The sequence below is a fragment of the Bubalus bubalis genome, chromosome X (assembly GCF_019923935.1).
Source record: "Bubalus bubalis isolate 160015118507 breed Murrah chromosome X, NDDB_SH_1, whole genome shotgun sequence".
Classification (NCBI taxonomy): Eukaryota; Metazoa; Chordata; class Mammalia; order Artiodactyla; family Bovidae; genus Bubalus; species Bubalus bubalis.
In genome coordinates this window covers 78,526,309-78,552,303 of record NC_059181.1, presented here as the reverse complement: position 1 = coordinate 78,552,303, position 25,995 = coordinate 78,526,309, and the positions used below count along the sequence as shown (strand labels likewise).

The following is a 25,995-nucleotide window of genomic DNA, read 5'->3' as shown; positions in this document are numbered from 1 at the left end:
CATTAAGGATTTGAAGTTGCTGTATAATGCTTCATGGTTTATAGTGTGCCTTCACATGCCATCTTTAATCTTCATCAGGACCCTAGGGAAGTAGTTATTATGGCTGTTTTCAAAGGAGGAAACCGAGGCTTAGAAAGATTAAATAAACTCACTCATAGACACACTGCTAGGAGGTCTCAGAGCAGGGACACTGATTGATATCTTCTGATTCCACATCTCTCAGTCTTCCTGTGTTAACATACTACATCCTTGGGTGGGGAACAAGTTTGCTGCAAGTATGCAGGATTCAATCAAGGTGTTTAAGGGGCAATAATCATCTGTTTTGCTTCCTAAACCCCAATCTGGGATGTTTTACTTATTTTGAGAGAAAGAGTACAATGAATGTCCTATAAGGAGGGTAGTGAAAGTGAAAGTGAAGTCGCTCAGTCATGTCCGACTCTTTGCAACCCCATGAACTGTGGCCTACGAGGCTCCTCTGTCTGTGGGATTTTCCAGGCAAGAGTACTGTAGTGGATTGCCATTTCCTTCTTCAAGGGACATTCCCGACCCAAGGATCGAAACCAGGTCTTACGCATTGTAGACAGCCACTTTACCGTCTGAGCCAAAGAGGGTAGAGCTTTCAGTAGTTTTAATTTGTACGGTTTCTAAAAATCTGATGTTCCTGGCTGCTGCTGCTGCTGCTAAGTCGCTTCAGTTGTGTCCGACTCTGTGCGACCCCAGAGACGGCAGCCCATGAGGCCCACCCTGTCCCTGGGATTCTCCAGGCAAGAACACTGGAGTGGGTTGCCATTTCCTTCTTCAATGCATGAAAGTGAAAAGTGAAAGTGAAGTCGCTCAGTCGTGTCCGACTCTTAGCGACCCCATGGACTGCAGCCTACCAGGCTCCTCCATCCATGGGATTTTCCAGGCAAGAGTACTGGAGTGGGGTGCCATCGTCTTCCCTAAATTATTTAAATATGGTATTTTCTTCCAGGGTAGTACTTAATTGCTGGATTCCATCAAGTACCCATAAGTAATCTTAAGGACAAACCTTTTTTTATTCATGCTGCTGCTGCTGCTGCTAAGTCACTTCAGTCGTGTCCGACTCTGTGCGACCCCAGAGACAGCAGCCCACCAGGCTTCCCCGTCCCTGGGATTCTTCAGGCAAGAACACTGGAGTGGGTTGCCATTTCCTTCTCCAAATTTTTTTTTTATTCATAGTGGGAAAAAAATCTGCATTAAATAGTTAATTTAAATATTATGATTTTTGTCAACTGAGGTGTGTATTGTGAGGCTTTTAAACTTTGCATTGGATTTCTTAGTTTTAGTTCAGGTGCTTCAGTGTAGCATTTATTTATTTACTTTCAAATAATCATAAATAAAATGGAGTTTATTTAAGTGGGAGACTCCTAAATTAAACTATGTTGTTATCCGGAACGAAACAAATATTCTTTGGGTAATATATACGTGTTACAGTTCTTTTAATTCTTAGTTGTGTCTCTTCTTGTCTCCTGTAGCTGAAGAATCTGAGCTATCAGTGTAAAAGGGGTCACTTTAGGCTTTCATGATGGTATTTAGACAGGAATAAGAAATTAGGAAACTTGAAAGTGTATTTTGTGTTTTTTTTTAATGATGCATTTTATTAATTATTTTAAGTAAGCATGTGCCTTGAAATCATTTCTATGAGATGTATGTATATCCTAATTTTGCAGGATGAACAAAAGTGCTACTTTCTTGGCCTGCTTGAGATGAATTTAATAATCCTTAAAGTTTTAAGAGTCTTTCCCCCATATCTACCTTTTACTGCAACCACTAATTCACTTTGTGTCAAATTATAATTATCTACATCTTTGTCTTCCCCAGATTGTAAATACTTTGAGGGCAGGAACTAGACATATAACAGAGACCTGGGTAAAATTGTGTGAGGATAGAAGTGCATATGTGTTAAAGGAGGGGTATAAAGAAGAAGCAAGAGATTTCTACTCTGTTAGCGCTGCTGCCTGCAAAGGGGAGAACTGGGAGAGAAGGACTGATTCAGAACCCACTGGTTAGCCAGAATGAAAGGTGCTGCAGGTTGGGGCTGGGGCTGGGTATGGGGTGGGTGGAAGGTACATGTCCAGAACCACTTTTGCCTAATTTTCTCTTTTATAGAAGTGATATAACAATATAAGAATAATATATTCTTTTTTAAAAATTTTTTGGAACTCTGCATCAGATAGGTATACCTTTCCATTTCTCCTTTGCCTTTTGCTTCTTTTCTTTTTTTTAAATTTAAATTTATTTATTTTAATTGGACGCTAATTACTGTACAATACTGTACTGGTTCTGCCACACATCAACATGAATCTGCCACGGGTATAACACGTGTTCCCCATCCTGAACCCCCCTCCCACCTCCCTCCCCATACCATCCCTCTGGGTCATCCCAGTGCACCAGCCCCAAGCATCCTGTATCGAACCTGGACTAGTGATTCGTTTCTTATATGATATTATACATGTTCCCATGACATTCCCCCAAATCATCCCACCCTCTCCTTCTCCCACAGAGTCCAAAAGACTGTTCTATACATCTGTGTCTCTTTTGCTACCTCGCATACAGGGTTATTGTTACCATCTTTCTAAATTCCATATATATGCATTAGTATACTGCATTTGGTGTTTTTCTTCTTGGCTTACTTCACTCTGTATAATAGGCTCCAGTTTCCTCCACCTCATTAGAACTGATTCAAATGTATTCTTTTTAATGGCTGAGTAATACTCCATTGTGTATATGTACCACAGCTTTCTTATCCATTCATCTGCTGATGGACATCTAGGTTGCTTCCATGTCCTGGCTATTATAAACAGTGCGGCGATGAACATTGGGGTACACGTGTCTCTTTCAATTCTGATTTCCTCGGTGTGTATGCCCAGCAGTGGGACTGCTGGGTCATAAGGCAGTTCTATTTCCAGGTTTTAAAGGAATCTCCACACTGTTCTCCATAGTGGCTGTACTAGTTTGCATTCCCACCAACAGCGTAAGAGGGTTCCCTTTTCTCCACATCCTCTCCATTATTTATTGCTTGTAGACTTTTGGATAGCAGCCCTTCTGACTGGCTTGAAATGGTACCTCACTGTGGTTTTGATTTTCATTTCTCTGATAATGAGTGATGTTGAGCATCTTTTCATGTGTTTATGTATGTATGTCTTCTTTGGAGAAATGTCTGTTTAGTTCTTTGGCCCATTTTTTGATTGGGTCATTTATTTTTCTGAATTGAGCTGCAGGAGTTGCTTGGATATTTTTGAGATTAGTTGTTTGTCAGTTGCTTCATTTGCTATTATTTTCTCCCATTCTGAAGGCTGTCTTTTCACCTTGCTTATAGTTTCCTCTACATATAAAGCCCTAAAGACTCCACCAGAAAATTACTAGAGCTAATCAATGAATATAGTAAAGTTGCAGGATATAAAATCAACACACAGAAATCCTTTGCATTCCTATACACTAATAATGAGAAAATAGAAAGAGAAATTAAGGAAACAATTCCATTCACCATTGCAATGAAAAGAATAAAATACTTAGGAATATATCTATCTAAAGAAACTAAAGAGCTATATATAGAAAACTATAAAACTCTGGTGAAAGAAATCAAAGAGGACACTAATAGATGGAGAAATATACTATGTTCATGGATTGAAAGAATCAATATAGTGAAAATGAGTATACTACCCAAGGCAATCTATAGATTCAATGCAGTCCCTATCAAGCTACCAACAGTATTTTTCACAGAGCTAGAACAAATAATTTCACAATTTGTATGGAAATACAAAAAACCTCGAATAGCCAAAGCAATCTTGAGAAGGAAGAACGGAACTGGAGGAATCAACCTGCCTGACTTCAGGCTCTACTACAAAGCCACAGTCATCAAGACAGTATGGTACTGGCACAAAGACAGAAATATAGATAAATGGAAAAAAATAGAAAGCCCAGAGATAAATCTATGCACCTATGGACACCTTATCTTTGACAAAGGAGGCAAGAATATACAATGGAGAAAAGACAATCTCTTTAACATGTGGTGCTGGGAAAACTGGTCAACCAAATGTAAAAGAATGAAACTAGAACACTTTCTAACACCATACACAAAAATAAACTCAAAATGGATTAAAGATCTAAACGTAAGACCAGAAACTATAAAACTCTTAGAGGAGAACATGGGCAAAACACTCTCTGACATAAATCACAGAAGGATCCTCTATGACCCACCTCACAGAATATTGGAAATAAAAGCAAAAATAAACAAATGGGATCTAATTAAAATTAAAAGCTTCTGCACAACAAAAAATAATATATTGTTAAAAAAACATATATTTTGGATTATTATTGACTCACAAATTGCCAAACAAGATGGAAACTTTAGAAGTGAAGGAGAGGCCACGTGTTTTTAATTTTCTGAGACAGTCTCACTTTCAAACTTTCTGTGCCATTGTTCTGTGTGATATCATTACTAGAGAGGGGCAATTATTTCACATTGAAAACATGATTACTTAAAATATGTGTAAAGAAAATTAGAGTGAAACCTGTAGAGTATTTTGGTAATCAGAAATGTTGAACATCATATTAGTAAGGTATAGAATATTTTTAAAAGTACCATTATCAGGTTGCAGGCTAACTTAGGCAAAAACATTTTTTACTCTCCAAATCTTGAAAATGACTGCCTTCGTATACAACTGAAGATCTTTCTTTACCCTATAGATCCTGAGACTGCTCTGAAAGGTGTTTTTTACACAGCTTATCTACTGAGAAGTTGTCCATCTTTAGTGACATTTTAACACTAGAGGTAAGAAAAGTTTTATGAACAGACAAGTTTTTGAAAAGTCTGCTGTTTAACTTTTTAAAAATATGAGTCATTGTAAATGTGTGTTGTATTAGGGTGGAAACATAGCAAATAGTATCATATGGTCATTTTAAATCTTTGCAGGGATTTGAGAAACCTGAGTTTGAATTCTAAAAGGAGTAAGAATATTTGCCTCAAAAGGCTGTTATGAGGGTTCAGATGATTAGTAGGAATATGAATTTATCTGATGTAGGGCTTGGCACATAGTTGTTGAATGGATGAATTTATGAAAGTACTATTTTTTTGAGTCCCTTACTACATGACTGGAATTGTGGTTAGTTCTAGAAGTGACAGTGATGGGTGTGCAGAAGACAGATGTGGTTCACTCTCTTTTGAGCTCTTCTGTATTAAATATTAGGCATCATGGCAGACAGAAGAGTTGGCAAGTAATTTTTTAACTTTTAATAAAAATGTTTAAAAGAGATAAATATAAGATCTCAAATTTGCTTTTCATATAGTTTTTGAACTTTAACAGGCAACACATTTAGGGCAGTGACACTATCCTGTATGATACTATAATGGTATCCATTTTGTATATACAAAATGCATAGTATGTACAGCACAAAGAGTGAGTCTAATGTAAACTGTTGACTTAGGTGACAATGCTGTGTTAAAGAAGGTTCATCAGTTGTAACAAATGTATCACTGATGAAAGATGTTCATAATGAGGGAGGCTGTGAGAGTGTTAGGGCAGGGGGTATATGGAAACTAAATTCTCTGCTTTTTGCTCAGTTCGGCTAAAAAGTAAATTTCTTTAAAAAGATTGTGTATGTGAAAGTCGCTCAGTCATGTCCAACTCTTTGCAACCCCATGGACTGTAGCTGGCCAGGTTCCTCTGACCATGGAATTCTCTGGGCAAGAATACTGGAGTGGGTTGCCATTTCCTCCTCCAGGAGTTAAAAAGATTAAATGAGGAAAAAAAAAAAAAAGGCAACAAATAATCATGTGCATTTCCTTCTGTCTAAAAGTTGTTAATAGGTTTGTATGTGGGGATTTTCCATTGTAGTACAGACCTCCTTTCTCTATTGCAGGAATCAATCAAGATTTTCTGTAAAGGTCCCCTCATAAATATTGTACACCAAGAGGCAAAATAAGAATATTATATTATTTATGTCAAGGATTTAACTATTGTTTCCACAATTTTTTACTGACAAAATTCAAAAAATAATAACTATTTGAGTACTTTTTTCAGCACTACAACTGTAGTTATGAGAAAAAATGGAATTCCTTTTTTTTTTTTCTGGGATAACATTTCATTTTATTGAAGTTCAAACATTTGACAGCAGATGTCTATCTGAAAAAAAAAAAAAAAAACAAAAAAAAAACAACATACAGATGGTCGGGGCCATACAGAAATAAGCAGTGGTCCAGATTGGTCCCACAGACCATAGTTTGCCAAGCCCTATTTGTTGGTTAAATAGGTAAAATAGGGCCAAATCAGGAAGAGTATAAGCTCAAATAATGTTAATAAGTTGTGTACACAAAGATGTGTTGATAAGCATGCTCTTGTGTGTGTTTCTGTATCAAACCCAAAAATAATTTGTTTTAGTTGATTCATTCTTTAATGGGGATGATTGGTAGCTATTAGTATGCTCCTATTTGAACATAAGATTTTCCACAGTGAATGACTCTTAAATGACTTAAGGGGAAAAAATGGTAACTATGTGAGGTGATAGATGTGTTAACTTACTTTATTGTGGTTGAGTTACTATATATTTCACAATATATGTATATATCTAGTTGTTATGTTGTACAGCTTAAACTTACACAATATTATGTCACATATCTCAATAAAGACGGAAAAAATGGAACTAGCCAGTAAGATAGATAGATGCTAATTGAAAAAGTTATTTTGAAAACATTTCTTTATTTATTGGCCATGCTATGTGGCATACGGGATCTTAGTTCCCTCTCCAGGGATTGAACCTGTGCCCTTTGCAGTGGAAGTACAGAGACCTAACCACTGGACCACCAGGGAAGTCCTAAAAAAGTTATATTTTACTTGAATCTTTAGTCACATAATTTTGACTTCATTTTGGCTCATATAACCAAGAATCTATCATTTCTTGCTACCTTGCCCCCTTCTTTACATTCTTTGAATGCAGCATAAGACTTTGTCCTTGAAAGGAAGATTGAGAAGTATTTTTGTCTGAGGAGCTTTTGACCAATGATAATTTCTCATTTGTTTTCTTCATTATGGCTGTAGCTAGAAATATGGGAACCTATTCAGATAGTTCTAGTAGTTTGCATTTCTGTCTAAATTGTCCCTAAAATGAGAGTTTACAGAATTGCTTATAATATATTCATCACAAATTTTTTGTCTTAAAATTTTTTTCTTCCAGTTTTATAGATATAATTGGCATACAGCATTGTAGAAGTTTAAGGTGAACAGCAAAATGATTTATATACATCATGAAAAGATCATCACAATAAATTTATTAAACATGCATTATCTCATATAGATACAAAATAAAAGAAAAACATGTTTTTCCTTTTGATGAGAACTCTTAGGATTTGCTCTCTTAACAACTTTCATATTATAGTTATCATGTTGTACATTACATCCCTATTACTTACTTATAACTGGGAGTTTATACCTTTTGACTGCCTTCATCCAATTCCCTATCCTCTGGTAAACCCCTGCATCTTGTAACCACCAATCTCATCTCTTTTTCTGTCAGTTTGTTTTTGAAGTATAATTGACCCACAACACTGTTAGTTCTTGTTACCTAACATAGTGATTTGATATTTCTGTACATTCCAAACTGATCACCAGGATAAGTCTAGTTTTAATTATGTCACCACACAAAGATATTAGTTATTTACTGTATTTCCCACACTGTACATTTCATACCTGTGACTCAGTTATTTTTCAATTTATAATTGGAAGTTTGTACCTCTTTACCTTGCTCACTTCTTTCCTCCCCCTCTCCCCTCCCGTCCTGCATCTACCTGTTTGTTCTCTTTATCTGTGACTGTTTTCAAGTCTTAACCTTTTTTGGTTTCTCTTTAGATCTTTAAATGGATGAGATGGCTACCACTCAGATTTCCAAAGATGAGCTTGATGAACTCAAAGAGGCCTTTGCAAAAGTTGGTGAGTTGTTTTTTTGTAGGGTAACTATGGTAAAGCAGTGTTTATTTGGCACTAATGAAAGTTATTTCTCTGAAAAATTATGTGAATGGTTAATCAGGAAACTAGTTAAAATCTATGGAATAAAGTTCTAGAAGCCACACTTTAAACTGTGTCATTGCTAATTATAGCTAGTATCTAATATGGTGAAAGGTTTTTAGTCCAGGGTCCCAGTCTTTAACTGGGGGCTTCTGTGGCTCCTGAAATTTGTAGACAAATTTTGTTTTACCATATTTTTCTGAGGAGAGAATTTGAAGCTTTCACTATATTCTCAAGGAGCCAACTGACCCCCAAAATGTTAAGAACCATTAGATGATATTGTGTGTGTGTGTGTGCGCATGTGTGCATGTGCATGCTCAGTCATGCAGTCATGTGTGATTCTTTGCAACCCCATGGACTATAGCCCACTAGGCTCCTCTGCCCATGTAATTTTCCAGGCGATAATACTGGTGTGGATTGCCATTCCCTACTCTAGGTGATCTTCCTGACCCACCTGGGAATCCAGGATGATAGTTCGCTTTTAATTAACATGGCTTTACTGCCTTTTTCATGGATGTATTGTGCCTTTGGATAATGCACACTGTTCTACCTTCTTGAATTATCATATGTATAAGATGGGAAGGATTATCATACCATTTGTCTTATCCTTTAACATCATATAACATGTCTTCAAATTTAGCAGCTATGGAAGCAACTTATAGTATTTACCTTCCATTATTTCAGTGCTCAGGTCAAGTCAGTAAAGATAATGAGAAAAGACCTGATTATTGATGTGTGTACTCAACAGGTGCTTTCAGAGGGGGAGTATTACTGTTTGATATCTTCTTGATATGAAGTTAAATCATAATAATTTGTTATTTAAACCAGAATCTACTCTTTGACCTATGTTGGAAACCCCAAGTGAAAAGTGAGAAAATACACATCTCTTGTTGTTCACTTGCTCAGTCATGTCCGACTCTTTGTGACCCCATGGACCGTGTCACGCCAGGCTTCCTTGTCCTTCACTATCTCCTGGAATGTGCTCAAACTCATGTCCATTGAATCGGTGATGCCATCCAACCACCTCGTCCTCTGTCACCCCCTTCTCCTCTTGCCTTCAATCTTTCCCAGCATCACGGCCTTTTCCAATGAGTCAGCTCTTTGCATCAAGTGGCCAAAGTATTGGAGCTTGAACTTCAGCATCAGTCCTTCCTATGAATATTCAGGGTTGATTTCCTTTAGGACTGACTGGTTTGATCTCCTTGCTATATTCCCATATATTTGTGAGTATGTTTATGAAGGCATTTGGTAACAACAACATGCCTTCGGAAAGGTAATGACAGCCCCCCCTCCTAACAGCCAGAGTGACTATTCATAATCCCATCAGAATTCTAACTAGGAAAAAATAGTCCTGAATCTTTAACATGACTATGTGTGTGTATGGAAAAAAAAGATAGTTAACTTGCCATTCATACCACTTACTGGACTATTCAATGTACTACTCAGTTTAATATTAGATTGATTATGGAAAACAGCAGGTGAATTATTGGCTGCAAGACTATTTATATCACATTATTCTGTAGAAATTGTTTTTTGTTTAATCATTGTTTCCTTTGAACTTTCTGTTTTATTTTTATTCATCTTCAGTGTTGGGGACAGCCTTTTATTTTTTTATTTTTTGGTTATCCATTTTATTTTATTTTTGAATTTATTTTTAATTGGAGGATAATTGCTTTACAATGTTGTATTGGTTTCTGCCTAATTTGTTTTTTTATTGTTAGAATTTTGGTGTGGATACCTTATTATTGCTATTACTTAATCTTCAAGACCTCACCTCCTCAAATCAATGTTTACTGTTGAATACTGGTTTTGTTCTCATGTGCAGCATCTTAGAAATATTTGTGTGAAATATTTTTTAAAAAATAAAATTAACTCAAATATTATTTACCTGATGGCACTGGAATAGTTTTGTCAGTAAAAGAGCTTAATTGCTCTTTTAAAGCTTAATGATATAAAAAGGGGTTGACCAATTATCTCCAAGGAGGAAATGGGGCTAAATTGGGCTAATGAGGAATCAATTAGAACTTGGACTGCAACAAAGGGTCATTGTAGAACTTCTGTCTTACTTTAAATCATATATTTTGGAGGGTTTAAGGAAGGCAAAGACCTTCTCAAAGCTGAGAGACTGGACCATGTGTCTTACTGAAGCTCTACCAGGCATATATTCCTGTGATATGTAGACTCTTATCACTGTGTGCTATAAACAGGAATTCTGGAGTCCAAAATTTCTACCTGTTCCACATAATATTCTTTGTATTCCCCCTCAGTATCTAGCTCACTGTTGTGCACGTTTAGTTTTCAATACATAAATAATTCCATTCTAAGGCATTATACATAGTCTTTTCATGTAGTAGGACTTTATCACAAAGGGTCTTTGTTATGAAGATTTTCATCATGGCAGAATTTATTGCTGAAGGATTTGGCCATTACAGTGTAACACATAAAATTTGTATTTTTCAGCATATTAAAAACTGTGTATTGTCTTTCAGAAAAGTGTTTAAAGACCCAGATAAATCTAGATTTTCTTTTAAAATCTTTGTAGTTTTTAGTTATTCTTATTTACAGAGCCCTTAGGCAACTATTAAAGGTATTATGGAAATCCCTTTTTTTTTCCTTCATTCAGGGAAACTTGTTTTTAAAAACAAGATCCATAACTTATTTTCCTGACAAGGACAATTCTTTTTTATGGGGAGGGAAGGGAGGACTACTTTATCTCAGTTCAATTGTGACAAAATATGGAAATCTTTATATGATTTTTCCCATCTATTAACAATAATAGCCTTGATTATCTCTTTAGAAATTCAGCAAAATCATAGTGTATGGAGAAAATATCTGTAATTACCACTAATCATGGGTTTTGTTCAATCAATTAGTACTGCTTTAAAATTCCCTTTATTAGCAATAAAAATCGAGTACTAAGACTTAAAGTTCTCCTTTCACTCACTTTCTGCACCTGCTTAATGTTAAGTTCCAAGCAGTATATTTTCATCTAATTATTTTCATTTTCTCAATATTTGTTTCCAGTATTTCTCAATGGGATAGCAGAAGCCTTGGCTCTCATTTTTTCTTACATCATGATGTTTCGGTTTTAATTTAAATGCTGCAAGGCTGCATAAATTCTTTCTAAAGAAGAATATATAAAGCTTTTCAGAACACTTAGGAAGTAAATATTTTACCAAGTAGAAAATGTCTTTTACATTTTGAAACTTTAATCTTGTTAGGGAAGCCAGAGTTCATTTGAATGATTACTTGTCATAAAAGTAAATTCATGTAATATAGAAATTCTCAGATTGGCTTTAGTCCTGCAAACACTTACATCTGACTTTTTTCTCTCCTTAGCAGCAGCCACTCTGCTTTAAAAAACAAAACAGGAATTCTACACTTTTGAAGTTAAAGAATAATGGGGCTTCATAAGTAACTAGGAATACTGTGGGTATATTCCTTTGAGGCTGCCCACCAAACTAAGCCAAAAATTTTTGGTTATGGTAATTGTAGCTGTACCAGATTTTCTCATCTCAGGAAGTTAAGTGTTATCAAATTACTTGATATTCTCTAGTATATAAAAATCACATCCAGATGATGTGACAAAAAGTACAGTGGTTTCATTTAATTTACTTTTAGTATTCAATAAAATGACACCAGTGTATATTTGTTTAATTACGGCTTAAAACATAAAAACTGGCCAGAAGGGAATGGCAGGACATATTTAAGTGATGAAAGAGAAAAGCCTACAACCCAGATTACTGTATCCAGCAAGGATCACATTAAAATATGAAGGAGAAATCCAAAGCTTTACAGGCAAGCAAAAGCTGAGAGAATTCATTACCACTAAACCAGCTCTTCAACAAATGCTAAAGGATCTTCTCTCAACAGGAAGCACAGAAAGGGAGTATAAACTTGAACCCAAAATAACAAACTAAATGGCAACGGGATCATACTTATCAATAATTGGCTTAAATGTAAATGGGTTGAATGCCCCAAACAAAAGACAAAGACTGGCTGAATGGATACAAAACCAAGACACCTGTATATGTTGTTTACAAGAGACCCACCTCAAAACAAGGGACACATATAGGCTAAAAGTGAACGGCTGGAAAAAAGATATTCCAAATAAAGAGACCAAAAGAAAGCAGGAGTAGCAATACTCATATCAGATAAAATAGACTTTTAAAACAAAGGCTGTGAAAAGAGACAAAGAAGGACACAACATAATAATCAAAGGACCAATCCACGAAGAAGATATAACAATTATAAATATATATGCACCCAACATGCTGCTGCTGCTGCTACGTTGCTTCAGTCATGTCCGACTCTGTGCGACCCAATAAACAGCAGCCCACCAGGCTCCCCCATCCCTGGGATTCTCCAGGCAAGAACACTGGAGTGGGGTGCCATTTCCTTCTTCAATGCACCCAACATAGGAGCACCGTAATATGTAAGGCAAATGCTAACAATTATGAAAGGGGAATTTAACAATAACACAATAATAGTGGGAGACCTTAATACCGCACTCACACCTATGGATAGATCAACTAAACAGAAAATTAACAAGGAAACACAAACTTTAAATGATACAATAGACCAGTTAGACCTAATTGATATCTATAGGAGATTTCACCCTAAAACAAGGAATTTCACCTTTTACTCAAGTGCACATGGAACCTTCTCCAGGGTAGATCACATTCTGGGCCATAAATCTAGCCTTGGAAAATTCAAAAAAATTGAAATCATTCCAAGCATCTTTTCTGATCACAATGCAGTAAGATTAGATCTCAATTACATGAGAAAAAATATTAAAAATTCCAACATATGGAGGCTGAACAACATGCTGCTTAATAACCAACAAATCACAGAAGAATCAAAAAAGAAATAAAAATCTGCATAAAAAGAATGAAAATGAAAACACACAACCCCAAACCTATGGAACACTGTAAAAGCAGTGCTAAGGGGAAGGTTCACAGCGATACAGGCTTACCTCAAGAAAGAAGAAAAAAGTCAACTAAATAACCAAACTCTACACCTAAAGCAACTAGAAGGAAGAAATGAAGAACCCCAGGGTTAGTAGAAGGAAAGAAATCTTTAAAATTAGGGTAGAAGTAAATGCAAAAGAGACAATAGCAAAAATCAAGAAACCTAAAAGCTGGTTCTTTGAGAAAATAAATAAAATTGAAAAACCATTAGCCAGACTCATCAAGAAACAAAGGGAGAAGAATCATATCAACAAAATTAGAAATGAAAATGGAGAAATCACAACAGACAACACAGAAATACAAAGAATCATAAGAGACTACTATCAGCAACTATATGCCAATAAAATGGACAACTTGAAAAATGGACAAATTCTTAGAAAACTACAACTTTCCAAAACTAAGCCTGGAAGAAACAGAAAATCTTAACAGACCCATCACAAGCACAGAAATTGAAACTGCAAACAGAAATCTTCCAGCAAGCAAAACCCCAGTACCAGATGGCTTCACAGCTGAATTCTACCAAAAATTTAGAGAAGAGCTATGAAATTAAAAGACACTTACTCCTTGGAAGAAAAGTTATGACCAACCTAGATAGCATATTGAAAAGCAGAGACATTACTTTGCCAACAAAGGTCCATCTAGTCAAGGCTATGGTTTTTCCAGTGGTCATGTATGGATGTGAGAGTTGGACTGTGAAGAAAGCTGAGCGCCGAAGAATTGATGCTTTTGAACTGTGGTGTTGGAGAAGACTCTTGAGAGTCCCTTGGACTGCAAGGAGATCCAACGAGTCCATTCTAAAGGAGATCAGTCCTAGGTGTTCATTGGAAGGACTGATGCTAAAGCTGAAACTCCAATACTTTGGGCACCTCATGCAAAGAGTTTAGTCATTGGAAAAGACTCTGTTACTGGGAGGGATTGGGGGCAGGAGGAGAAGGGGACGACAGAGTATGAGATGGCTGGATGGCATCACCAACTCGATGGACATGAGTTTGGGTGAACTCTGGGAGTTGGTGATGGACAGGGAGGCCTGGCGTGCTGTGATTCATGGGATCACAAAGAGTCGGACACGACTGAGTGACTGAACTGAACTAAACTGAACACCTATCCTACTCATACTCTTCTAGAAAATTGCAGAGGAAGGTAAACTTCCAAACTCATTCTATGAGGCTACCATCACCCTAATACCAAAAGCAGGCAAAGATCCCACAAAAAAAGAAAACTACAGGCCAATATCACTGATGAACATAGATGCAAAAATCCTTAAAAAAATTCTAGCAATCAGAATCCAACAACATATTAAAAAGATCATACATCATGACCAAGTGGGCTTTATCCCAGGGGTGCATGGATTCTTTAATATCCCCAAATCAACCAATGTAATACACCACATTAACAAATTGACAGATAAAAATCATATGATGATCTCAATAGATGCACAGAAAGCCTTTGACAAAATCCAACATCCATTTATGATATAAACCTTCCAGAAAGCAGGAATAGAAGGAATATACCTCAACATAATAAAAGCTATACATGACAAACCCACAGCAAACATTATTCTCAATGGTGAAAAATTGAAAGCATTTCCCCTAAAGTCAGGAACAAGACAAGGGTGCCCACTCTCACCAGTACTATTCAACATAGTTTTGGAAGCTTTGGCCACAGTGATCAGAGCAGAAAAAGAAATAAAAGGAATCCAGATTGGAAAAGAAGAAGTTAAAGTCTCACTGTTTGCAGATGACATGATCCTCTACATAGAAAACCCTAAAGACTCCACCAGAAAATTACTAGAGCTAATCAATGAATATAGTAAATTTGCAGGATATAAAATTAACACAGAAATCCCTTGCATTCCTATATACTAACAATGAAAAAACAGAAAGAGAAATTAAGGAAACAATTCCATTCACCATTGCAACAAAAATGATAAAATACTGGGAGAAGGCAATGGCACCCCACTCCAGTACTGTTGCCTGGAAAATCCCATGTATGGAGGAGCCTGGTAGGCTGCAGTCCATGGGGTCGCTAAGAGTCAGACACGACTGAGCAACTTCACTTTCACTTTCCACTTTCATGCATTGGAGAAGGAAATGGCAACCCATTCCAGTTGCCTGGAGAATCCCATGGATGGAGAAGCCTGGTAGGCTGCACTCCATCGGGTTGCACAGATTTGGACACGACTGAAGTGACTTAGCAGCAGCAACAGGAATATATCTATGTAAAGAAACAAAAGACTTATATATAGAAAAGTATAAAACACTGATGAAAGAAATCAAAGAGGACACAAATAGATGGAGAAATATACCATGTTAATGGATTGAAAGAATCAATATAGTGAAAATGAGTATACTACCCAAAGCAATCTATAGATTCAGTGCAATCCCTATTAAGCTACCAATGGTATTTTCCACAGAACTAGAACAAATAATTTCACAATTTGTATGGAAATACAAAAAATCTCAAGTAGCCAAAGCAATCTTGAGAAAGAAGAATGGAACTGGAGGAATCAACCTGCTTGACTTCAGGCTCTACTACAAAGCCACAGTCATCAAGACAGTATGGTACTGGCACAAAGACAGAAATATAGATCAATGGAACAATATAAAAAGCCCAGAGATAAATCCACGCACCTATGGACACCTTATCTTCAACAAAGGAGGCAAGAATATACAATGGAGAAAAGACAATCTCTTTAACAAGTGGTGCTGGGAAAACTGGTCAACCACTTGTAAAATAATGAAACTAGAATGCTTTCTAACACCATACAAAGAATAAACTCAAAATAGATTAAAGATCTAAATGTAATACCAGAAACTATAAAACTCCTAGAGGAAAACATAGGCAAAACACTCTCTGACATAAATAACAGCAGTATCCTCTATGACTCACCTCCCTGAGTAATGGAAATAAAGGCAAAAATAAACAAATGGGACCTAATTAAACTTAAAAGCTTTTGCACAACAAAGGAAATTATAAGCAAGGTGAAAAGACAGCCTTCAGAATGGGAGAAAATAATAGCAAACAAAGCAACTGACAAAGAATTAATCTCAAAAATATTCAAGCAACTCTTGCAACTCAATTCCATAAAAATTAACGACCCAATCAAAAAATGGGCCAAAGACCTAAAGAGACTTTTTTCCAAAGAAGACATACAGATGGCTAATGAACACATCAAAAGATTCTCATCATCACTCAAAACCATAATGAGGTACCATTTCACGCCAGTCAGAATGGCTGCTATCTAAAAGTCTACAAGCAATAAATGCTGGAGAGGGTGTGGAGAAAAGGGAACCCTCTTACAGTGTTGGTGGGAATGCAAACTAGTACAGCCACTATGGAGAACAGTGTGGAGATTCCTTAAAAAACTGGAAATAGAACTGCCTTATGACCCAGCAATCCCACTGCTGGGCATACACACCGAGGAAACCAGAATTAAAAGAGACACCTGTACCCCGATGTTCATCTCAGCACTGTTTATAATAGCCAGGACATGGAAGCAACTTGCTGCTGCTGCTGCTAAGTCGCGTCAGTCGTGTCCGACTCTGTGCAACCCCATGGACTGCAGCCTACCAGGCTGCAACCTAGATTTCCATCAGCAGACGAATGGATAAGAAAAGCTGTGGTACATATACACAATGGAGTATTACTCAGCCATTTAAAAGAATACATTTGAATCAGTTCTAATGAGGTGGATGAAACTGTAGCCTATTATACAGAGTGAAGTAAGCCAGAAAAAAAACAGCAATACTGTATACTAACATGTGTATATGGAATATAGAAAGATGGTAATGATAACCCTATATGCGTAACGTCTAAGAGACACAGATGTATAGAACAGTCGTTTGGACTCTGGTAGAGAGGACGAGGGTGGGATGATTTGGGAAAATGGCATTGAAATGCATCACCAGTCATTTCGATGAATGAGACAAGGTGCTCGGGGCTGGTGTACTGGGATGACCCAGAGGGATGGGATGGGGAGGGAGGTGGGAGGGGTGTTCAGGATGGGGAACACATGTACACCCATGGCGGATCCATGTCAATGTATGGCAGAACCACTACGGTGATGTAAAGTAATTAGCCTCCAATTAAAATAAATATATTTATATTGAAAAAATAAAAACTACAGCCCAACAAAATAAATAAATAAATAAACAGACCAGTGCTCTTTCACTGTGCCGTCTGGTTAATTATCAATGGAATATTGGAAATTAAGTTCTCAGGATAGTCTGAAAGCCATGTTTTGACTGGGTAGAAGATAGGTGCACAGATTGTAGGTGTGTTGGGCAAGAGCAGGAGCATACATATGTGTGTATGTGTTCTTGTGTGTGTGTATATTTTAAGTGTTCCCACTGAAACGTGTTAAAAGTGTTCCCAGTGGTAGCAGGTGGGAAATCATGGCCTATTTTGAGTTGGGAAACAGTTGATAGACAACATTTTTGATTGCATGGTCTCCAGCCCTCTAATCTTGTCCAGCCTTCAGCTGTACTTGACCTCCACCTTTGGGGATCCAGTATTAGGATGAACTCTTTGGTAGCAATCTCTATTCTACTGTTAGCTGGGATTCATTAAACTGCATCTTTTATGTATTTCTGGAATGAGCTACCTCAAAAGGTATAAGTCGTGAAAGGCAAAACCCGTGTTTATCTAAGCATCTGGAGATGTTTAGCATCTCCCTTTTCTAAAGTTTTAATGGCTAATGAAAGCTCAACTTTATTGCTTAGATCTGAGGATGGAATATAATCTAAATTCTTCTGCACAGATTTCTTGGCTGAGTCTTAAATTAATATTTTGTGTGCTTTCACAGGCGGTCAGGATTGTGTGTGTGTGTGTGTAAATCCATTATTGCTAGATACATAGATTCTTTTTGTCATTTTTTAGTGCAAAAAATTTGTGGAGTTTATCAGTTAAACTAAATGGAACTTTTAAACACAGCATTTTGTAAAGGATGTGCATCTGCACTTGATTGTTTTTCTTCTTTAAGTCCTAATGAGCACTGTCCGCAGTGGGTTAGTAAAGAAGTTGCATATGTATTGCAGATGAGGACACACACATGTGACCTGTTTATAAAGAAAGACACTACATTTAGACAGAATCAAGGCTGGATAAAGCAACACACACACACACACACACACACACACACACACACAAACCTAAGAGTCAAGGGAAATCCCGGTTTTTCTCACTGTCAGATTTATAAGACAAAGTAACACCCCAAAAGATGCATTTGAAGTGATAGATTGCACCACATTCCACCTGGACATGGGCAGTGTAAAACAGCAGCTAAAATCAAAACCACTTGAATTCTGGCTCAGCTTTCTCCAGACAAGTACTTAAAATAGCTTAAATAACAGGATGCAAGGGGAGGGAAAACATTTCCTTTTAAGGATATGCATTCTTGGTGTGATTCAAACTTCTGCAGGAACATGGCTGTATAATAAGTTTCTTTACTTTAAGGTTATTTGGGGGGAGGGTTTGGGGAGAGTTAACTGACATCTAAAATAATACTTGTTAAGAGCATAGTAAGGTTTTGTGTTTTTTTTTTTTTTTTTTAAGTGCAGATGTGAATCTACACATGTCATCATAGACAGACAGACAGAATCTGTTGTTAAAAACATTTGATTCCTTTCTGATGAATTCAGCAGCCAGTGTAAAAGACAGAGGCCTCTCTGTTACACCCTTGGGAGCATCTTTGTGTGTGTGTGTGTGTGTGTGTGTGTGTTTTAAGTGTAGCAATTTTTCTTTAAAAATAGAACACTTAATTCATTTCTTGAAATTTAGCTCTAGACTCTATGTGGGAACTTTGTTCAGTAGGTAGGTGGAGTTTCTTCTTCCCTCCTCTCCCCAGCCCGTCAGTGTCTACCTACACTGACCATATTTTGTGAACCAAAAGGTTGAGACCCGTGCTTGCAGAAACATTGAAAATGCTCTAGATAATATAGGCTGTATGATAATGTCTATGTTATCAGGTGGTCAAAAATACCATGCTGGACAGAAGAGTTTTCGAAATGCAAAACTTGTTCCACCCCATGCCAATAGGTAGTTAATGAAGAAGGCGCAAATGAGCCAGAAAGGGCCTCCAGAATATTGACAGCTTTAATGAGAAAATAAAGGACTACCATCATGCCAGGAGGTTGTGATTTCCAGTTGTTAAAACTGTTTTTTGTGTGTGTGTTGGCTGGAGATTGGGAATAAAATTAGCCTAAAACTGTTTTAAAGTAATTGCACCCTATTTTGTCTTTCAAGTACTTTAGCAGCTGGGAGATTTTCTAAAATTAATCGCAAGCTGCCTTTTAAGGCTCCCTCTGCCTTATTGAAATTAAAATTATTTTCTTCAAAAGGTATGATTTAGAGACAGAAAGCCTTGCAGTAATTTACTAGTACTAACACTAAAATGCCTTTGATCTCAGGAGGTAGTACAAGCTTGTCCTGCTTTTAAAATATGGAGAAACAGAGTAGGTAAAAGGTAAAACTTTACAAATATGTAGAAGAAGATGACATATGGTCAACTATTCTTTTCCCATACCAGGAAAGATACAGGAGAGAGATTCCAAGTAACTCCAGATTTTATAAGGATTTTGAAGCCATAGTTTCAAGTAAGAACCAGACGTTCTGTCTGGTTAATTCTGTATCTTTGGTGTCTAGCCCTGTGCCTGCCACAGAGTAGGTACTTGATTTGCTCTGGAGATTGATTCATGCTATGCAAGTGCACAGTTTTTCTTAATAAAGTCAAAGCAGGTTTCTACATTTAGAATGAGAGAGAGGTCCTGACCTGACAGCCATCACTGGTAGTCTACTTGGATACTCCTTGGTGGGTGTGTTCACTTAGAAAACCAAATTACAGATCTGAAGGCTGCTGGGTGGGGACAGAATTAGAACAAAGGGAATAAGATTGAATGTTATTTAAGGGATATTTCTGTCCTCAGGGTTTCCTGATGGAGTGCCATTCAGTCTATCAGTGCTATTTCTTCATTTTTTGCTCATTGTTGTTTGCTTATTTATGTTTTTAAAATGTTCATTAGATTAGAGCATTATTTTCCTGGTTTAATACTTGAGGATCCTAATAAGAACCTACTGTATAGCACAGAGAACGCTCAATATTCTGTGATGACTTACATGGGAATAGAAGCTAAAAAAGAGTAGGTATATGTATATGTATAACTGATTCACTTTGCTGTAGAGCAGAAACCAACAACATTGTAAATCAAATATACTCCAATAAAAATTAATTTAAAAATACTTCAGGATCGCTGGTTCTACAAAAATAATTTTTTCCCTCTGCTTATTTTGTGCAAGGTACTGTGCTACATACTGGGGTTGGAGAAAGATTTAGGAGAATCTTTGTCAGGAGATTTTTACAATATCATAAGATTGTCAGGTAATGACAAACTCATATTCCTCCAGACCCCCTTTAAAACATTTCTGTCCATTGCTGAAAGCATCTGTTATTACTTCTCTTACTTCAAAATGGTATTTCCACATGTGGTTATTTTATGCTAGTTATATTTTAGGGTGGCTATTTCCTGGCATCTTTTAATCACATCAGTGAGCTTCTAATTAATGCTCAAGAGAGGTTATTTCAGAGAGGGTGCACACAAGTGGTAGTTCCCCCATTGCCTGCACCTCTCTTCTACCTGAAGCAAAGAAACTGCCAGACAGACTAGACTCAGTGCCTTTGTCAGTTTCATGTAGCTTTGAATTCATTATAGTTCTCCAGCATAATAAATAAAAAAATAAACATCTCTGCCTTCCACTTCTATTATATCACTGAGAATACAAAAAGAACAACACGCTAGGTCCAAGGTGAAGTAAGTAACACAATTAAATTATGTTCTGATATGTCATTTCAGAAGTCAGAGGAAAATAGAGTATGTTTTAAAATATCTTTCTATCAGAAATTGGTTGTGTGGACAAGTTTTGATAGTCAAAAGGAATACGCCATCTCCTTCTCTATAGATATAATAAAATGAAGGAATATGCTGGTTGGATACTGAGGTTTAATAATGATCAGAATGTTATTACTCTATATTTGTTTTTCATATGTATGACGGTTTTTTATCTCCAGTTTTTTAGAGCTAAAAGGGGGTCTTCTCTAAGATCAAATGAAGCCCCCCTTTTACAGATGAGAAAACTATGATCTGGAGAGATGACTTAGGTGAATTAAATGTAGTTAGAGCCTGTGTCACATTACTCCCTCTTGTTGTGTATGCTGTGTATCTTTTGCTTTGTCACACTCCCTAGAACTGAGTTGTCTTTTCGCTTTTTAAAGAAAATGGGAGAAACAGATTGGTATGTGCATAGGGAAAGGTGTATTTAAATCCAAGAATTTCATTCATCAGAAGTTGCTAAAATCCTACCGCAGTGCCATGTGGATTACTTTGTTCTTTTTAGCAAATGCAGATGTCATTTTTGGATTGATTTCTGCATATAAACACTTACTAATAAAGTGTTTGATGTATGGCCTTTTATATGTTCAAAGCAAAAACAGTGAAGATGTGCCCTAAGGGGAATCAAGTACTTTACCTTGAAGGAACTATTAGTGATTTTCAGAAGTGTTGGGTACTTTGGTGATGATGCTTTAAAAGTATGAATATTTTAATTGATAGATTTAAAATAGGGTAATCTATGCTTAAGAATATTTGACTCTAGAATCATATACTTCATTAAAACTAAACATAACAATTTCATCAGCTTTCAGTTTATTAGGGAAATGGTTTCATACGGGGATTTAATATTGTAATAATTGGCCCACATTGGCTAATATCAGTTTTGCTTCAGTCACACTTAGAAGAAAATCCAAAGTGTGGACCATGGTCTATATGAGCTTCCATGATCAGTTCCCTGACCTCATCTCTCATTTTCTCCCTTGCTTACTCTGCTCAAGTCATACTGGATCTTTGCTGTCCCCAAAACACGTCAGATACACTTTCACATCACAGACTGTATTTGCTCTTTCCTCTACCTAAAATCTGCCCCCCACAAATAGCCACATGATTCACTTTCTTACCTCGGGTAAGTCTTCATTCAAATATTACCTCATCAAAGTGGCCATCCTTGATGATTCTATCTAAATAGCACTCACACCATCACCCATATCCCCACCTGTCACTATAACCCAGAGTTCTTCAACTTCAGCGTTACTGAAATGTTGAGCTGCACAATTCTGTGTTGCAGGATGGGAGTGGGAGTGGGGGTCATATGCACTGGACGATTTTTAGTAGCATTCCTGGCCTTTGTGCACTGAATGTTCCCTGGAGGGCAAAATAGCCCCCATCCTAATCCCTTACCGCTCTTTATTTTTCTTCATAGCACTTATGCTATATGTTACTTGCTTATTGTCATGAGAAGGTGAGCTTTTGTCTAGCAAGACTTTGTTTCATTGGTTGCAGTATCTCCAATCTTAGGAATGGTATCTGGTGCAATTTTGTTTTATTTTTTGTTTTGGTACAGTTTTTAAGTAATATATCAAATAGATTAACTTCATAGTATATATTCTTGAATGGTGTTGGCATCATCTTGAGTCATTTCTCTATTCAGATTGTTTCCCTCTATTATAATTAAATTTATATATGAAAATCAGTGGAGGACCTAAGGAACAAAAAGCATTTCTGAACATTTAAGTATATGAAATAGCTGGTGAAAGTCCAACTGTCTACTAAAAAATTACACCTCAGGACATTAGCCCTCTTTTCCAATAAATTAACTTTTAGTCATTGATCAGTTTTTTTTTTCATTTTTAATTGTTTCAGAATAAGCATTATCAGCACTTAGATACACTCTGTTAAAATTATGAAAGCACAAAAATTTTTAAATTATTTGTAGACTTCATTTAAACATTTGCATTACTTATGACTATATTTATTTTTGTGAACTCTGTATTTGTTTTGGATTAACATTTATTTACATTAACTCTTGAAAAATTGACACTCAAGAGGATAGCATATTTCAGGTGTTCTATGTAATATAATTAGCATTAATCACAAACTGTTATCTTTGACAAAGGGGAGAATAAGGGGCATAAAACTGCTAAATAGCTACAGTAAGAATTGTTTTATAGCATGGCAGTGTTTTATTGGTGTATAATCTATTCTGAAGTCCTGTCAGCTTTATCATTTAATGATAATTTTATTAGACAACTGTGCTTTCCTAATATTAGGGATGCTATTTTTAAGCTAAGCTACTTATACAGTTCAAAATACAAGAAACATGATGTAAGCCATGCCCTTTCAGTTAAAATTTGCATTTCCCTTTCAGACCTCTTTAGGTAGCAAACAATAAGAAAGGATAGTACTGTATTTAGGCGAGCTTATAAACTTTAAGCTTTAAGAACTGAGTCTAAAATGAAGAAAAATATTCTGTAGGTTAACTTATTTACTTTTTTGCTTGTTCTCCCTTATCAAAAAGACCTCAACAGCAATGGATTCATTTGTGACTATGAACTTCATGAGCTTTTCAAGGAAGCTAATATGCCATTACCTGGATATAAAGTGAGAGAAATTATTCAAAAACTCATGCTGGATGGTGACAGGAATAAAGATGGGAAGATAAGTTTTGACGAATTTGTTTATGTAAGTATGTGAAAACCTACCATTTATTAGAAGTAATGATTGCTTCTTTGTCTTGTGGGGTCTTTTAGTAATAAGTCCTATTAAGTTCCTAAATATATCATAGTAGTATTGTTATAACTAATAAAATTTCTCTCATCTCATCCACTGCATTTAGTTCATTCTTTTAGCTATTAGAATATCTTAACAAAAGAACTGAGAAAAAAACACTGACAGAATCAAAGATATAACACTGTGCTTGCTGTGTAAGGTGAACAGTCTCCTTGGCGGAGGGGCATCATTAAAGGACATTTTTCAAGGTGTGAAATCACATCCTTGAAGTGCTCTTTCTATAGGTGAACAGCGTGGTCCCAAACGTTAATGATACACCCTGACTCACAGTCTTGGAAGCTTCCTGAGTTCAACTTTCTGATTAAAAACATGTTTGCTAATCTTGTGGCAGTAGTAGTTAACTGTACCATTTTCCCTAGGATAATGATTTTGATAATTAAAAGTTAGAAACATATCTTTTTAACCCATTGGAAGAGGCAGTTAAAATTCTTGTTTTCTTCTCTAGTATCATCAAATACTCTTCAAGGTTAGGGGCTGATTTCTTAATTCTACCCCCAAGCACCTAGTGTTCCATACTCAGTGCTTAGAGAGTGTGTGTGTGGTACTCATTATTGAAATTTAATGCTTTTAGCTGCTAGCTAGTGGGGTCAAAATTTTTCTGGACATAGGACATTTTCCATCCATATTCATTGACAAAGTATTTGAGATAGATGTTAAAGAATAGCTGTTTCCTCAATTAAAAACACTCTTAAGATTTCATCATTTTATTATTCATTTAAGACTGAGTTTGACTAGATCTTATTTGGCATTCCTTATGTGTATTACAGATAGTAATTAGTGCCTAATATTATCACAAACTTCCTAGCACTCCTATCTCTTCTAAGGTTTGTTTTTGCCCCAAGACACCTGAAATGATAACATATACTCCCATCAGTAACCACAGCTCAATATAGCAAGTGAAATTCTGATATGTTTTCTCCTATTAGAATTAGCCCCTTTAGAACACTTGGAGTGTTCCAGAAGCAAATTGACTAAGTAATGATGTCTGCTCTTCTGATAGATAGCATTTGCCTGGGGGCAGGGCAGGGAGGAAGGGAGCATTACTGTTTTAAAATGCACAAGGGTCAGAATTATAATGCTGTTATAGTTCTTGCTATCTTCTTTTGCAATACTGATTTCCTCCCCACCATTTTTTGCCTCCAGCTATTGCCAAAGCCTTTTGTTTTAAATCCTGTGTTCAATAGTAAGTTGCAATTGACTTGCAATGTGAGCACTTGCATGTCCTCTGATGTATAACTTGCCCCTCTTGTAACTGCATGTTTAATTGTGAGTTTAAAGCAGCTTAGAGTGGTGGTGAACTACGATTGCTTACTTTTGATATAGTTTGCTGCTTAGAATTTTTTAATCTACTATGAAGAACAGACTTAAATAATCAAGATGTGCAGTGTGCCAGTATTTTTAAGGAGACGGTTATGAAACTGTCTTTGAGAAAAATCATCTTAGGGAAATATTTAATTTTGTATATTTTGAAATGTTGCTGATTCCACACAGCTGTTTGTGGCTGTGACTAACCTAGTATTTTCTTTAAAAGTGAATAATAAGCTTCATAATTTTGGCATCACCTGGGACTTTTTTAAAAATAAAATACTAATGAGAACCTTGTTGGTTAAAATATATGTATTTTAGAATTGGAAGAAATCAATATGTTTATATGCCTTCATTTCTCAAATTAAAAAAAAAAAAAAAAGCCTGGGTTTCTCAAAAAGGAAGTGACTTGCCCAGCATTACACAGGGAACTAGTGGCTTTGTCAGTTACCCCTCTTTGTTCAAAAAATTGGTAAGGAAGACAGTAAAATAACTCACCTGCAGTTTCAGAATGATACCACCATGACTGTACTGAAAGAAAGATGGGTGTATGATTAACCAAGCAGACATCTGTTCACTCCCATCTGACTTGTCATCAATGAAACCTCTTACAAATCATTAGACAAAATATGGTAGATCCTAGTTATCTGAGAAAAAGGAAGTGTTGCAGGAAGGGGGATCCCTTCTAGGGCCCGAAACTGGGCTCTTGTCTAATACTTAGAAATTAATTGTCTGAGGAGTGTGCTGACATGTGCTGACAAAGCAAGATATTTTACTGGGAAAGGGCACCCGGGTGGAGAGCAGTAGGGTAAGGGAACCCGGGAGGCAGCTCTGCCAGTGGCTCGAAGTTTTATGGTGATGGGATTAGTTTCCAGGTTGTCTTTAGCCAATCATTCTGACTCAGAGTCCCTCCTGGTGGTGCACACCTTTTTCAGCCAAGATGGATGCCAGAGAGAAGGATTCTGGGAGGTGGTCGGACATGTGGTGTCTCCTTTTGACCTTTTCTGAACTCTTCCGGTTGGTGGT

General features: G+C 36.5%; 1 protein-coding gene across 2 annotated transcripts in view; it reads left to right on the top strand.

The window, feature by feature from the left end:
• The window catches only part of PLS3 (plastin 3), a 97,043-nt gene that overhangs the window by 42,454 nt on the left and 28,594 nt on the right, over positions 1 to 25,995 (top strand). Inside the window, exons 2-4 of one of the 2 annotated variants that reach the window (XM_006054252.4) lie at positions 4,711 to 4,795; positions 7,866 to 7,946; positions 23,393 to 23,556. In XM_006054252.4, the coding sequence (XP_006054314.1) occupies positions 7,874 to 7,946; positions 23,393 to 23,556 (237 nt within the window). In that variant the 5' untranslated portion in view covers positions 4,711 to 4,795; positions 7,866 to 7,873. The remainder of the gene's footprint in view (positions 1 to 4,710; positions 4,796 to 7,865; positions 7,947 to 23,392; positions 23,557 to 25,995) is intronic. The other variant, XM_006054253.4, reaches the window with a different exon arrangement.